The sequence below is a fragment of the Gorilla gorilla genome, chromosome 12, assembly GCF_029281585.2.
Source record: "Gorilla gorilla gorilla isolate KB3781 chromosome 12, NHGRI_mGorGor1-v2.1_pri, whole genome shotgun sequence".
In the NCBI taxonomy this organism is placed as follows: Eukaryota; Metazoa; Chordata; class Mammalia; order Primates; family Hominidae; genus Gorilla; species Gorilla gorilla.
The window spans coordinates 132890127-132906220 of record NC_073236.2 but is presented as its reverse complement, the minus strand read 5'-3'; the positions used below and the strand labels follow the sequence as shown (position 1 = coordinate 132906220).

The 16094-nt window shown below is 48.0% G+C and overlaps 1 protein-coding gene across 8 annotated transcripts in view; it reads left to right on the top strand.

Moving 5' to 3' along the window:
* Positions 1-16094, top strand: part of RNF144A (ring finger protein 144A) — a 535340-nt gene that overhangs the window by 112560 nt on the left and 406686 nt on the right. For 4 of the 8 annotated variants that reach the window (XR_008677175.2, XR_008677172.2, XR_008677176.2 and 1 more), the window contains exons 8-9: positions 46-135; positions 15962-16020. Coding sequence is in view for 4 of the 8 variants with exons in the window: in XM_055378728.2 (XP_055234703.1) it covers positions 46-135; positions 15962-16015 (144 nt within the window). In the remaining 4 variants the exon portion in view is untranslated. Of the gene's footprint in view, positions 1-45; positions 136-10239; positions 14786-15961; positions 16021-16094 lie in introns of those variants that run through there. The other 4 variants (XM_004028803.5, XM_063696074.1, XM_019021469.4 and 1 more) reach the window with 2 other exon arrangements.

Genomic DNA, 16094 nt, shown 5'->3' with positions numbered 1-16094 from the left:
GCAGGAACCACTCGTTCACGCCATCTCTGTCTCTGCCCCTCACAGGATGATTTCCTTCTGATACACTATGATAAGGGACCCTGCCGGAACAAGCTGGGCCACTCCCGGGCATCTGTGATCTGGCATCGGACACAGGTAGGAGGTGATTTGCCTGGAAGGTTGATCTCAGAGAGAGACTGTGTGTGTGTGTGTGTGTGTGTGTGTGTGTGTGTGTGTGTGTGTGTGTGTGTGTATGTGTGTATGTATATCTTTAGTGTTTCCAGACTTGCCTATAGGACGAAGATCTCCTGGATAGAAAGAGCTAGTAGATGTGCTTCCTGCTGGTTTTTGCTGGTATAGGCTTATCCTTATGGAAGCCCTGGCCCAAAGTTAATGTCAACGCGCATCACATTCATTGTCTGATGGGTCTTCAGCATCAGACTTCAGATCACTTGCACGGGACTCATGGCCTTGGTCGTGACCTGCTGACCGTGTTTAGGTAATCCTTGCCTAGCCCTTAACAAAGAGCTTTCTCCTGAGGCCCTGAGATAAGCAAGGTAGTAACAGGAATGGATAACAAGGAAGGAGTGGAAAAATTCCGAGGTCAGTGGTCCCCAACCTTTTTGGCACCAGGGACTCACTTCGTGGAAGGCAGTTTTTCCACAGACTGGGCAGGGGGATGGATTTGGGATGATTCAGCATATTGCATTTATTGTGCACTTTATTTATGTCATGATTACATTGTAATATATAGTGAAATAGTTATACAACTCACTATCATGTAGAATCAGTGGGAGCCCCGAGCTTGTTTTCCTGCAACTAGATGGTCCCATCTGAGGGTGATGGGAGACAGTGACAGATCATCAGGCATTTAGATTCTTATATAAGGAGCCTGCAACCCAGATCCCTCGCATGCGCAGTTCACAACAGGGTTCGTGCTCCTACGAGAGTCTAATGTCGCTGCTGATCTGACAGGAGGTGGGGCTCAGGCGGTTACGTGAGCAATGGGGAGCAGCTGTAAATACAGACGAAGGTTTGCTCGTTTGCTCCCCCCACCCCCACCACTCACTCCTGCTGTGCACCCTGGTTCCTAACAGGCTACAGACCGCTACCCGTCCATGGCCCAGGGGTTGGGGACCCTGGCCCTAGGTGGTAATGCCTGTGCAGTCTTTGGAGTTGATAAAGGGCCCTCGTGTTGGTTAATATTAACTTGTGCTTTCAACACATATTTATAGCCTACTGTGTGCTGGGTACTGCTCTAGGAGCTGGAGATACAGTGGTGCGTGAGACAGATGTGTCCTTCTACGGAACCTACGTTCTATTTAGGGACAGAGATGATAAACCAGCAAGCACACAGAACCTAATAAATCAGCTAGAGGTGATGTGATGGGGAGATGGTCAAAGATGATGGCAGGGACAGACCCTTTTAGGGCTTGGCAGTCCACAGAGCAACCCTGGATCTTGTGCTGGGTGAGTGGGAAGCTGCTGAGGGATTAGTGGCAGGAGGCACATTGGCTGCTGCTCCCTGCCTGCTCCTCGAGAGGCGTGAAGGGCTCAAGTCTGTGACTCCTTCACGACATTTCTCAGGAGAGCCTCTGAGGCACGTGTGTCAGCCTCATCTAGAAGATGGAGAAACTCAGTCTCAAGGCAGTTGCCAGGACGAGGGAAAGGTCCACCTACAGCTGCACTTCCTGGACAATCTTAAATGCCGACCACGTGGCAGAGCGTGTGGGCGTCCACAGCAGGGGATAAGACACGCCTCCCATCAGAGAGCTGATGCTGAGCATTCTTGGCCTCGCGGGCCGTAGGTCTCTGCTGCACCTGTCAACTCCACCTGGCAGCACAGAAGCAGCCGATGGTACGTCAGTGAGTTACCTTGGCCGTGTTCCAGTGAAACTGTTTACACAGGCAGGTGGAAGTGACTGTGGTGATGGTTGCGTAACTCTGTGAACACACTGGAAACCATTGAATGTGTGTACTTGATCTGAATTGCGTGGCACAGGAATTATGTCCCAATAAAGCTGTATGGATAAACAAAACAGAACAGATGATGAAGGCAGATTTGGCCCCCGGGCCATGGTGTACTGCCCTCTGGTCTAGAGAGTTGGTTTGAGCTCCTCTGACTGTTCTCTTTGCACGTGGCCCGGCACGGCTTGAATCCACGCTCCTTGCAGCTCTGCTCGAATCCACGCCCCTTGCAGCTCTGCTCGAATCCACGCCCCTTGCAGCTCTGCTCGAATCCACGCCCCTTGCAGCTCTGCTCGAATCCACGCCCCTTGCAGCTCTGCTCGAATCCACGCCCCTTGCAGCTCTGCTCGAATCCACGCCCCTTGCAGCTCTGCTCGAATCCACGCCCCTTGCAGCTCTGCTCGAATCCACGCCCCTTGCAGCTCTGCTGGAATCTTCGCCCCTTGCAGCTCTACTCAGGCTGCTGTGACAAAGCGCCACAGACTGGGTGGCTCAGAACAGCAGAAACGTATTGGCTCAGTCCTGGAGCTCAGAATTCTGAAATCGGGGTGTCAGCAGGGCCCTGCCTGCTCTGAAACCTGCAGAAGAGTCCCTCCGGCCTTGTCCAGCTTCTGTGGTTCGCCAGCCATCTGCGGCATTCCTGGACAGATCTGTGCGTCGCTGCAATCCTCCGTCTTCCTCCGGCTGCCTCTTCCCTGTGCGTCTCCACCTCGTCTTCCGTCATTGTCCAAATCCCCCCTCTCTATCAGGACATCAGTGGTATGGGATGGAGGCCCACGCTAATCACCTCATGGTAACTTGATTGCATCTGCAGAGACCCTGTTTCCAAAGAAGGTCAATTCTGAGATACTAGGGGGCTAGAACTTCAATATATTGTTTTGTGAGGACACGATTCAACCCATAACAACACCTACACCCCCCTCCCCACGCAGCATAGAAACTGCCAGGAGGCTGCATTCCTCTTCTGTACTTGGTTTTCCCTGGGCTGTAGGTAGGGGGTGACTGGGTGCTGACTCGGGGGGGGCCCGGCATTTGCACAGCCACCGTGTGAGTGGATGCTGTTGTGTGCACCTTGGCAGAAACTGAGTCAGAGCTTGGTGAGAACTTGGAAACCATTGCCCAACTCTGGCAGTTTCCCTGTAGAGAAGGTGAGTTCCGGGCGAGAGCAGGTGCTTTCCACAGGGACTCTGGCTGGCTGTTGCTGGTTGCCAAGCCTCCCACATACTCAGGCTTACCATCCTCACATGTATTTTGCTCTGGAATCTGTGGTGTGAACAGGGCTCAGCCAAGCCAGCCCATGTGTGGCCCACGTGGCGTCAGCTGGGGCAGCTCTGAAGCCGGGCAGGAGCCCCTGCAGGCCCGTGCCCCATGCTTCTGGTGCTTGATCTGGCTGCTGGCTTGGGCCTCAGCTGGGGCTGGCAGTCAGATATCCTCACGCCATCGTGCCCTGGAGCTGCCAAAGGCCCACTGCTCTGGGAACCTGGGACAGCCTGAGCACGGGTCTTGGCAGCCGCATCTTCCCTGCTCCTCCTGGCTCACTCTGAACTTTGGCCTGCAGCGCCCGTGCTTTCCCTGCCTCTCTCCTTTGCCCTGGCCGTTGCTGCCAGCTTGGTCTTCATCACTCTCTTCCTCTACTTCTCCTGTTCCTGCCCAGCTCTGCACATCCACATTCTAACCCTCTCTGTGGCCCAATCCAGGTGTGACCTCCTCCACGAGTCTCTTGTGCGTGACTGTCATCCAAGAAGAGCCCTCCCTCCCATGTGGCCCCACCCCACTCTGGTCATAGCCCAATGCTCACCTGCGTCTTATCTCTTAGGATACAGAAAAGTGCTCTTGGGAGCAGGGACCTGTTTTGCTCATCTTTGTAACCTCTTTGGCACTGGTCCTGTGCCTGGGGCACAGTTATCTTTGGAAGTAGTGCACGGGCAAAATCGCAAATGACCTGTTTGGCCGTGGGTGTTGACTCACGGCCCTCTCCACAGGGCCAGTGGTCCTCGTGCCTTCAGCGGGTTTCTACACATGGGGAACTTCACAGGGGCCGGGCAGGGAGCAAAGGGTTGCTGTGTCCCCGTCCCAGGAGCCATGAGAGCTGCTTTATTTTCTGGTTCTGCTCCTGGTGAGGAGAAGGTGGAAGTGGATGACTTGGAGCTTGTTCGTCCCCATTCAAAGACAGGAAGAACTGTTTTTGTTTCTCCTAGGGAGGGACAGGAGTAACACCACCTCTCTAATGACACCTAATAGTTCTTCCTTTCTTTGAAGGCAGAAGTTGCAGTGATCCAAGATCATGCCACTGCACTCCAGCCTGGGCGACAGAGCAAGACTCTGTCTCAAAAAAAAAAAAAAAAAAAAAGTTATAGTTCACAAAAGTGCGGTGGGACTTGGAGCAATAGTGTTTGGGGAAGTAGAGCAGCCAGGAGTGTCAAGCTGCAGCAAGCGACAGCGTGCAGCCGTTTGAGTGGACGCCCACCCTCCTTAGGAGCCCCAGCTTTGCTCGGACTCATCTCTGTCTGCCTTTTGGAAACGAGTCCGTGTAAAGAGCTCGCTTCTGCCACCTCCTGCCTAGTTTTCAGGCTTCCGGCATCTCCCCTGCCCTGTCCTTCCTCCGGGCTGCTACGGCACTGGGCGTGCTCCCAAGTGCAGTGCTGTGAAGGACACCCGGTAGCACCAGGTGCCTCTGTGGCACGTGCACCTGCCAGGCTGTGGGAAACTCATACGATCGCAAGGCAGGGTGAGACATTAGAAGCCAAGAATTATTTCTTGTTGATAATTCAGCAAGCTGGAATATTCAAGAAAAATAGTATGAAATGAGTGGCACCTAAATGAGACCATAAAAGTCCTAAATACTGGATGGTGCAGAAAGTGCTTTGAAGGAGGAGAGGACAGTGTGAGCGGAGGCACAGAGTGGGACACTGCAGGGCCGGCTGGGGAGCCTTCGGGAGTGCAGCTGATGGGAAGTTAGGGGCAGAGTCATGATTGGACTTGGAGAGGGTGTGGTGTCATGCTGTAGACTTAAGTCTGTATGGCACTAGGGAGCCAGAGAAGGTTTTAGAGCAGCAGAATAAAATGCTCACATGGGGCATAACCTGAAGACTTCTGCTGAGCCTCTTGGTCCTCCACATTTGGCCTCCCTTGTCATCTTCATCTCTGCAAAGCAGAATCTGCCAGCCTTGTGGCCTCAGAGGAGCCCGCTCAGGATGGCCTGCTGTTCTGCCTTCTCCACTCCTGTGTCTCTCTCTTGCCCTGTTTTGTTCCTTCTCCCTGTCAAGCTATATCCCTCCCATCCATTTTTAAGGCTTTGCTCCAGCTCCTGCTTCTCCCGTTACGTGTCTCTAAACAGCCCAGGCCACAGCACGTGCTGAGCAGCGTCTTTGGAATCTTACTTGACTGTAGCCCATAGGGAGACATGTACCAGTGTAGTACCTTGTAACCCATAAAACATCCCTGTGCACACCCACATCGACATAACTTACCCACTCTGTGCTCTTGCATTTTCTGTTCTGCTCTGTTTACTAAAGTCCTCATCTTGACCCACCAAATTGCTTTCCCGTCCTACAAATGGGTCAGCTGGGCCACCCTCTGTCACTGACCCTGCTGTGGGTTAGAACTTCTTGCCCGAGTCAGGTTTCATTGGCTCCCTGGGGACACATTTCTCTGTCACATAGGGGCTTGCTCCACTCAAACCTCAGGAGCACTCAGAACATGCCCTGAATTCAGTGTCCTGTGATTCCCAACTTTCAGGGTCATTTTGAAAGGTTCCTTCTCCCCAGTTCTTCCTCCTTTAGATGTGAAGCTCAGTAAGATTATTCTAAGAGATTTGGGGGAATTCCAACGTGTCTCTTTGAGATTGCAGGCTGCTTTCATTATTTTTTACGGGAGCAGAGGTTTTATATGCCACTTGCATCTTACCTGGCACTCTTGTCAAACGGAAAACAGTGCTGTAAAGGAAGAATTGTCTTTGTTGCATAAAGTTATTGTACAGTTTGTTTCATCCCAAGTGATACATTTTTTATTCAGTATAGCAGAGTCTCCTTTTGAAGTAAATGAGCATCAAAACCAGCAGAGTGGCCGCGAATGCAAGACCGCAGGGTGGGCAGATGTCTCACGTGGGACTGACTGTGCGGTTGCTGGAGTGAGTGTGGGTGCTATGAGCCGCACCTGTGCCCTGTCCATCTGCCCTCCTGTGCATTCGCTGTACACACGATTGCATGAAGTGCTTGCCTGCCTTTTTCCAGCACTATCCCAGAAATCAGCCATCGTGTGGAGGAGCATTTCATTTTCACTGGAGAAATCTTACTTCCTTAGGACATCAGCATCTGACAAGGGAGAATCTTACCCAAAACCAGCTCTTCCTTTTCTGAGAAGTGAAAGGAGACTTTCTTTACCCCAGTCCATCTCTGATAAAGAGCTCATTTTTAGCCAAAGGATGGTATTTACAAAAGCCAGCTGATTACTGATCTTCTGTATTCACATGCATCCGTGGAGGGGTGCACAGTGATAGTTTCAGAGACTGAGCCGAAGGACCAGGCGTTCCTTCCAGAAATGCTTATGTCCTGGAAGCCACATGCAGTGACTGTTCTAAGGGTATTTCTCACTGAGATCAGTGAAATAGGCACGATCTATCTCTTGTACTTACACCAGGATGCTAAGCTCTGTCTGTTTTAAACAAATATTGGACCTCTGGAATAGCTTTTTGGGTATAGATTTTGCATCTGTGAAATGAGAAAATTAGACTGGATTATAATCCAGGGATCACATATGATACTGTGATTCTGAACTTGTCTGTGCCACCTTCAGTTACCTAGTTTCAGTGAGTTAATAGTGTTCCATTCACCTTACCAGATCTCAGATTTTGGCTTAGTTTTCCAAGCCCTTGAATGTGGTTTGTACAAGAATTCTCTGGGGGCAGCCATTCAGAACCTTGTCAGTTTCTTTTCAACTGGCTCGTCCCATGAACCTGGGTCGGACATTTATTATGAGAGGTGCCGGGCTGTGCATGGGAACTTAGAATGGTTTGCAGAAAGAATGTTCTGGCTTTAAGTAGCATACATCTAAGAAACTTCATGGGAAGGGGTAACTGTTCCTTTAAATCTTAGGGTTTGCCAGTACGAACAAAGCTGTGCTGTACGGGTTCTCTCTGGAGCCTGAAACTGTTTAGCCATCCCTCTGCCTTCTGTGATCAAGTATCTGACACACATCCACAGCACACACACACAGTGTGTTCTTTCTGCTTTGTGATATTTGCTTCCTGTCTCATTTTTTTACTGCTGGCTGCGTAACTGGCAATACCTGCATCTGCCTGTCACCAATTGGCGATACGTTGGGTAACCCAGCTTCTCAAACAGCAGGCAAATTTAGAGACGAGGTAGACTGAGTGAAAAGCGAAGATGGTGTGTGATTGGCTAAGAATGTGATCATTTGGTCCAGGATTTTGGCATTATTTTGACTGCAAAGAATGTGTGGCTCTTTCAAGACTGACAGTTGTGTGCCAGGTAGTCGAGGTTGCTCAAAATTTCCCTTCAAATAGGGTAGAGCTTACTGCATGTTTTATGCATTCTGCATATCAGCGTGCACGTGATTTCAGTAAAGCACAACCTGAATTCACACTGGGTAGTTCCACCGTTGATATGTTGTTCAGACAAATGAACGTAGCCAACGGGGCAGCAGGCATGGATTCCCAGCATTAGCACAATCTAATGTATAAATGCAATGTGGCATACTTTATTAAATGCAATCTAATTTATACACATATGCACGTACGTGTGTATGTGTTGGTGTTGATTTTCAGGAGAAATCTCAGTCGAGGTATACTTTCTTCCACACATCTGGGATGCTTTAGTAGAGTCTCATATTTTAGGGCTGATAATGGCCCATAAAGATCTTTTACTTCATTTGTTTATTTTATAGATGAGAAAACAGACCCAGGGAGAAGTGAAGGCTGAGTTGGAATGAGAACCATGTGCCGGTGCTTGCATTTACTGGCCACACTGAACACTAGGTGGCGGTCTAGCCCTGTCTTCGCTCTCATTTCTGCAGGCTGCCTGCCTGGGTTGGGACTCTGCGAATGGCGAGGCTGGCTGGAAAGCAGGCTCTGTGCCTCTTTGACCAGCCATGCCGCCTGACTCAGATGATGGCATGTCTGCATTTGAGGCTTATTTCTTTTGGCCTTTACTCATAACTAGGGATAAACATGTTTTCAAGCAAAAATCAAAATATGTAACAGTCAGTATTGGGCTTTAGACTCCAGGAAGGACAGGGGGCCAGGTCATTCTCTGATGCACCATGCCTGTGTCTTTTCTGTTTTCTCGTCGGAAATGCACTATTCCAGTCTTTCTTCTGTAGTAACAACCTGCTTGTCTCCATTATCTCAGCCACCTGCCATTGGAAACCCTGCTTTCACCTAGCAAATGGTGTCTGTCACTCACATGGCGGGGGTGTGTGGGGCTGCACCCCTGGAACCTGATGGCAGTTTCTGTAGAATGTCTTGTTATCAGTTGATTAGATCTTGGTCTTTTTCTGCCAGACAGGGTGTTCCTCGAGGGCCAAGATGTATGCACCTCTGTATTTGCAGCGTCAAGTGCAGTGTCTGGGTCAGGGTGGCTGCTGAGAGGAAACTTGTTAGTTAATAGGATATATAGGTGTATGGATGTTTGGGTGTTTAGATGGAGAAGGGTGGAGAGAGAGAAGGAAGGGAAAGGAAGAGGTGGAAAAGAAGAATGAGGGAAAAATGAAGGGAAGAATGTATAGTCGGTGGATGGATATATAGTGGGCAGATGAGTGGGTGGGTGGGTAGATGGTGGGTATATGAATGGAAGGGTATAGACTGGTGAATTGATGGGCAGATGGATGATGGTTAGATGGATGGATGGGTGGATGGGTGGGTAGGTGGATGAATAAAGAGATGGGTGGGTGAGTGGGTGGATGGATGAATGGGTGGATGGATGCATGGATGATGGATGGATGGATAGATGGATGAGAGTGGATGGAGAGATGGATAATGGTTAGATGGATAGATGGGTGGATGATGGCTAGGTATTGATGGGTGGGTGGTTGGTTGGATGGATGGGTAAATGGATGGGTGGATGAGTAGATAGATGGATGGGTAGGTGGATGGATGGATAGAGAGATGTATGTTGGTTAATGGATGAATGGGTAGATGATGGTTAGATGGGTAGATGGATGGATGGATAAATGGATGGGTAGGTGGATGGATGGATAGAGAGATGTATGATGGTTAATGGATGAATGGGTAGATGATGGTTAGATGGCTAGATGGATGGATGGATAGATGGATGGGTAGGTGGATGGATGGATAGGGAGATGGATGATGGTTAATGGATGAATGGGTAGATGATGGTTAGATGGGTAGATGGATGGATGGATAGATGGATGAGAGTGGATGGATAGATGGATAATGGTTAGATGGATAGATGGGTGGATGATGGCTAGGTATTGATGGGTGGGTGGTTGGTTGGATGGATGGGTAAATGGATGGGTGGATGAGTAGATAGATGGATGGGTAGGTGGATGGATGGATAGAGAGATGTATGTTGGTTAATGGATGAATGGGTAGATGATGACTAGATGGCTAGATGGATGGATGGATAGATGGATGGGTAGGTGGATGGATGGATAGGGAGATGGATGATGGTTAATGGATGAATGGGTAGATGATGGTTAGATGGCTAGATGGATGGATGGGTAGATGGATGGGTAGGTGGATGGATGGATAGAGAGATGGATGATGGTTAATGGATGAATGGGTAGATGATGGTTAGATGGGTAGATGGATGGATGGATAGATGGATGGGTAGGTGGATGGATGGATAGGGAGATGGATGATGGTTAATGGATGAATGGATAGATGATGGTTAGATGGGTAGATGGATGGGTAGGTGGATGGATGGATAGGGAGATGGATGATGGTTAATGGATGAATGCGTAGATGATGACTAGATGGGTAGATGGATGGATGGATAGATGGATGGGTAGGTGGATGGATGGATAGGGAGATGGATGATGGTTAATGGATGAATGGGTAGATGATGGTTAGATGGGTAGATGGATGGATGGATAGATGGATGGGTAGGTGGATGGATGGATAGAGAGATGTATGATGGTTAATGGATGAATGGGTAGATGATGACTAGATGGGTAGATGGATGGATGGATAGATGGATGGTTGGATGGATGGATGGATGGATGGATGGGTAGGTGGTTGTGTGGTTTACACTTTAGCTCTGAAACCTACAGACCAGCCCTCCTTACCTCTACCCCTTTGTTTCTTTCTTCCAGGTTGTGGGCATTTTTGCAGGATTTGGGCTGCTGCTCTTGGTGGCCTCACCTTTCCTACTCCTGGCCACTCCCTTTGTACTTTGCTGCAAGTGCAAGTGCAGTAAAGGTGACGACGACCCGTTACCCACCTAGAGGAAGCGCGATGCTGGAACACATCCCTGCCTCCGGGAAGTGTGGCTCTCCCCCAACCCTCCCCACCGTCCCCCCCTCACTAAACATCTTTCTTGCCTTATGTGCCCCATTGAGCTTCACAGTGTCAGGCTGGACGCCGTGATTTCAGGGACCTATGTCACAACGTTCGCTGAGGCCCCAGGTGTGGTGGGGAGGGGAGGCAGGTGCGGGTAGCGCACATCCCCACAGATCAATCTCTGCAGATGACAGGGAGGTGCTGTGAGAAGTGCACCAGGCAGCTTTCTCTCTGTGGTAGACTAGGCATGTCTGGGGATGGCCTAAGAGACTTTCTGCTCCTTGGCTTCTAGATGGCACCATGTTGTCAGAGAAGTCTTTTAAGGACTGCCACTCTCTTCAGACAGAATCTGATTATTCCAGCTTGAGAGAAGCACTCTGTTTATGACAACTGTTTTTATTACTAATGGCATTTAGTAAAATCCTTTTTAGAAGGTATTTTTTTCCCAACTGAGTAGTGAAAATCAACAAGGTGCATACAAACCATCCTATGCCTTTCTTGAAATGTGCATTTTAAGAAGTTATAGTTAAACGACTTTTCAGGAGATTTAGAAAGCCTTATGCACTCTTTGTGTTTTTCTTGAAACTTGCTGTAATAACTTTTTGAACGCTGTAAGCTGTGTACTGTTATAAGTGTGCTTCCTATATTGTTGCATTTCCTTGATAATATTGACGTGTTTAAAGGAACATCTCATCTCCATTAGATTTGCCTTTTGTTGTTTTCTCTCTTTGGTGATTCAGCTCAGCTCATGGGCCTCATCCCTTCTCTCCCAGGTAGCAGAAAACGCTTTTTATTGTATTCAATCCCACTGCTTTGCTCGGCAATGGTTCTCCTCCGAATTGCTGCCGTCTGGCCTCTGGCCTCAGTCTTCAGATAGACAGTAAGAAGAAAGCAGCCTCATTGATCCGCAGACGTAGGGGCCTCTTGGCAGAGGCTGGAGGACTCTGGGGGCTAGGGAAGAGCCTGCCAGATTTTCACATTTTTAAAATGTTCTAGTCATTTTGAGAAATCATATATCTTACACAGTTCCAAGTCCTGTTGCTAACCATTTTGCTCTTGTTGAGGAAAAGAAACCTCCCATTTCACTTTGTTTTAATGTGGGGATTTTACCACTTGATCTTTTACAGGGCTGTCTGTGACCATTTCCATGGCAGCAGGATGCAGGGATTAATAAGGACACACACACATTACTCCACCAATTGACTTTGAAAAGTGGAGAAAGTGTATTCTTTGAAGAGAATTTACTTCTAAAAGCCACAGGTGCTTTTACAAAGCAAACTGCATTGAACTTAAAACTTCTAAAAATAACAGGCAAATATTGTAGATATATTACAGTGGGATTTTAAAAATCTTGTTAAACATTCTATAAAGAAGTAAAACAAAATCCTTTCATCTCAGTTATTTGCCCATCACAAGCACATTTTTAAAATGTTGCTTTGTGTGTGTTTGACTTCTGCATTTGAGTATCAGTCTCAGGTCCTAGTTTACTTTCCCTGGTTGGAAATTTATTTCTTATTTCCTAACATTGAATTCGTTAGAAGAAACAGCGTCACCTCACTCTTCACCTGTCATGTTGATTTTCCTTATGAACCCGAAGCCATTTAGAAAATCCGTCTGTGTCAAAATTACATTCAAAAAGCTCTCCTTGTAATTGCAAGTTTAGTAACTCAGTAAGAACATGCCTGCGACTCCCTTTCTGGATGGAACCTGGGCTGTGGCTCTCTGTCGTTTGTGGTGCTGTGATGGTGTCTACTGTTAGAATAGCTTTTCTGGAGGTGGGTGGCAACTCCACGCGGGAGTCATTGGCTGGGCTTGAGCCCTCAGCCTGTGATATGTGGATGCAGCTGTCCAGCCACTGCCCTTTAAAATGCCCAGCACACATGGGAGGCCTGTGGCCTTGTGTCCAGTGGCCCACAGGACACGCCTCCACCATATGCTCATCCTTCCTGCCTGAAATTGCTGCTGCCCATCGCATGAGCCCACACAGTAGCACCCCCGTCCTTAGGATGAGAGTCAGAGCCTTTGGAAAGGCTGCATCCCCAGGGCTAGAGCTCAGATGACCTTATTTCTAGAGGGACAGGCTGTTCTGTTGGAAGAGTCTCTGGCCCAGTCATGCACATCTGTAGCCCCAGCCATCCTTGTGCCTTCACCTCTGATGTGTTTCACAAGCACGTAGTTCAACCCAGATAGGGACCACAGAGATTCTGGGGCCAGCCAGGGGCAGTCAAATTAGCACCTATTGGCTCTGACTTTTTGTATGAAGCATGCCTCAGTTTCCTCATTTTGATCTAGATATAAAATTAAAATTGTCCATTTCCTATATAAATACCAGCAAGATCACTCTGAGATACATAAACTCGCATTTCCTTCTGTTTTAGTAAGGAGTGCCAGACTTATCTTTGATGGGAATACAGAATGAACCCTGCTTGATGTAAAATGGAAATAGCACACAGGCAGATGGCCCTGGGTTTGGACTTTGATCTTGCCGTCATTCCCCAGTAAAACCTGGGGAGTTCTGCATTGAGTGGATGGACTTATTCCTGTGAAGCGGCATAATTTGTCTCCATTGAAAAATGGCATTCACTCTTACAGATGGTGTTCACTGCAAGCCCCAGAAGCACATGGCATGTGTTCACTAAGAGGCCTTTAGTCCTGGGGAGTAAGGGGCGAAGGCCCTTAGACAACCATGGCTGCTGTACTGCCGCCCGGGGGGGTGGCCAGTGAGGACTGGCCTTAGCCCAGTGGACCTGTGGCTTCTCTGAGGCCCTTGAGTAACTGACCACATTTGGAGGTTTTGCTGGAAATGCCTGACCTCTCGGTCTGGCTCTGCTGTGTAGTCCATAGCCCAGCCAGATGAGTTTGCAGCCTCACAGGAGGTCAGCACCTTGCAAAGATGCGGTCACCATAGATGTCCACGTAGCAGAGACTGACTTAGGATCTGAGATAAAGCACTGGATTGCAGGAATAACTGTCCAAATTAGTTCTTCCTCCTCAACTCACAGGAGTAGCTGTGGACAGAGGAACCAACATCTGCCACCTCTGGCACTTTCTTTTTTTTTCTTTTTGAGATGGAGTTTCGCTTTTGTCCCCCAAGCTGGAGTACAATGACAGGATCTCGGCTCACTGCAAGCTCTGCCTCCCGGGTTCAAGCGATTCTCCTGCCTCAGCCTCCCAAGTAGCTGGGATTACAGGTGCCCACCACCTCGCCCAGCTAATTTTTGTATTTTCAGTAGAGACGGGGTTTCACTATGTTGGCCAGGCTAGTCTCAAACTCCTGACCTCAGGTGATCTGCCCACCTCGGCTTCCCAAAGTGCTGGAATTACAGGCTTGAGCCACCCCCCCCCGCCCATTTTCTTAAAGGGGAACAAATGATCTTGACAACATATTATTCCATAAAACCAGTTTAGGGCACAGGCCAGTTCCTGATTAGAACACAGGACCCATGGGAGGGACTATCAGAGATGCAAAAATTACTTCAAGATGAGTTTATTGTTTTCATTTGTATTGCAAAAGTTAGAAGTCATTTTACAAATTAAAAAAAATTTTTTTCTTGGTAGTCTTTAAAAATTAGGGGATTGAAAGGATCCAGGATGGGCTTTGTGTGTGTGTCTCAGATTCTCATTTATTAGTGAGCACACCTGTGTATATATATAAATCACAAGGAGATCATCAAGGGAAAACATTTTGCATGTGTAAAGCTTCATGAAGTTCTCTTTAAAAAATACCAAAGCTTGTTTATTTCTGATAATTAACCTAAGCCCTTATGAAAATAAACAAAATGAAGGGATTATGACCGGTATTACCAAAAACACCGAAAGGAACAAAGGGGCCTGCATTAAAACCTAATTGCTAATGCTTCACAACTAGGAGAGCATGCCGTCTTGATGTTTAAAAAACCCAGGGTCTCCACCCTTCCTTTGATTTGTGCAATTCTGTCTTCCACAGTTCCGGAGCCTTCAGTGAGGGGTAGCTACATGCCCCATGCCTGCCCTTTCTTTCCTTCTTTGCTCACTTTACTATGGGTGTATTTTAATCTTGTATAAAAATATGCATGAATGAGTCATGCACATGTATACGTTATGTATTTGACAAGTGGTGGTAAAACAAAATCAAAACAGATTTGATTTGTGTTTTTGAAATGTCAGTACATTTTGTGCCACTAACACTGTGATGTATAAAAGAGCTGTTTGAATGCCTTTTAATGTTGTGTTTTGTACTCTGGAATCATATGGAAAAAGTTTGATTTGTAATTTCAATACATATTTTAAATGTATTGTGTCTTACGTAGTTTGTCCCCCCCTTTAGCAGGGATTCCTTTTTAAAGCTATTTTGGCTGGAATACAGGTGACTTTTGTAAACCCCGCGTGGCTCCGTCTTTTGTAGATGCTTATCTGACAACTGGCCTGAAGATGGAAAATATTCTATCTTCAGTCTTCAATATTTAATCTATTGAAGATTGAAAATATTCAATGTGGGAACTGGGGGTGGAGGGAGAAAGGGTGAGGCAGGGGAGGGATCTTATATCACTGGAAAAACAGCTCTTGTATCCCGAGATTTTCTGTTTTAGGAATGTTCTCAACTCCTAGATGCCAAAATTACTTGGTTTGTTGGGTGTATCAACCCGTCCGGCCATTCCTGGCTCCCTCTTGTGGTGCCAAACCGGTACTGCAGCATCAGGAAGCATCTCATCCCCACTCAGGGCGCTCTGCTTCCATCCGCAAAGGCGAGTGCCTTACAGACCTGTCACATTCTATGGGTTGCAGCATGAAAATCAGGAGGCATCCTTTTTCTGCTGGGGGTGGGGGGAAAGTGGAATAAATATGAATCCTTCTCATTTCGTAGGAAAGATAATAATGAGCTGAAGATGTGGTGGTTCACCTTGATTTTCATTCACCTCATTCCAGCTTGTAGGAGAATCTATACCTCATGCGTTCATATGATGCTCAAGTCTGGAATAGGCAACTGGTTCCTTGTCCTGTGTTTAAATTTTAAATCCATTCTTTATATCTACAGGTGCACATTAAGGGAGTGGATTTTGTTAACTGGTGATTCATAGTGGGCACTGAAGACTCAATATATCTGCCCTCAAGGAGCTCTTAGTCTCAAGGGGTTGACAGATAAGTCAGTCAATTATCATAAGAAGGTGTAATAAGTTCAATGGTAGACGCACACTCAGCAGGCTTTGTGGGCACAGCACAGCCCTTCGGCCAGGCCCGAAGGTCGGGGAAAGCTGTCCAGAGGACGCCATGTATGAGCTTGCTCTTGTAGACAAGTAGGAACTAGCCAAGCAAAACTGAGAAGTGTGTTCAAAGGAAGGGCCCAGTTCAACAAGCGCACAGAGTTTGGTCCAACTGGCGTGTCGGGGTTGGAGAGTTACTCAAATGTCTGACCTGGTGGGGGCACAGTGTGCCGAACTCAGGAACTGGACCTTCATGATAAAGGCTGTGTGGGAGGAGTGAGTTAGGGTCCTAGGGCTGCTGTCACAAAGGACCACACACCAGGGGTTACAACAACAGAGCTTTACTGTCTTCCAGGTCTGGAGGTTGGAAACTGAAGGTTCAGGTATCTGCAGGGCTGGAATCTTCTGAGAGCGGTAAGGAGGATGCCCGTGTTGCTCTGCAACTTCCTGGTACTGCTGGCAGTCCTGGGTGTTCCTTGGCTGGTAGA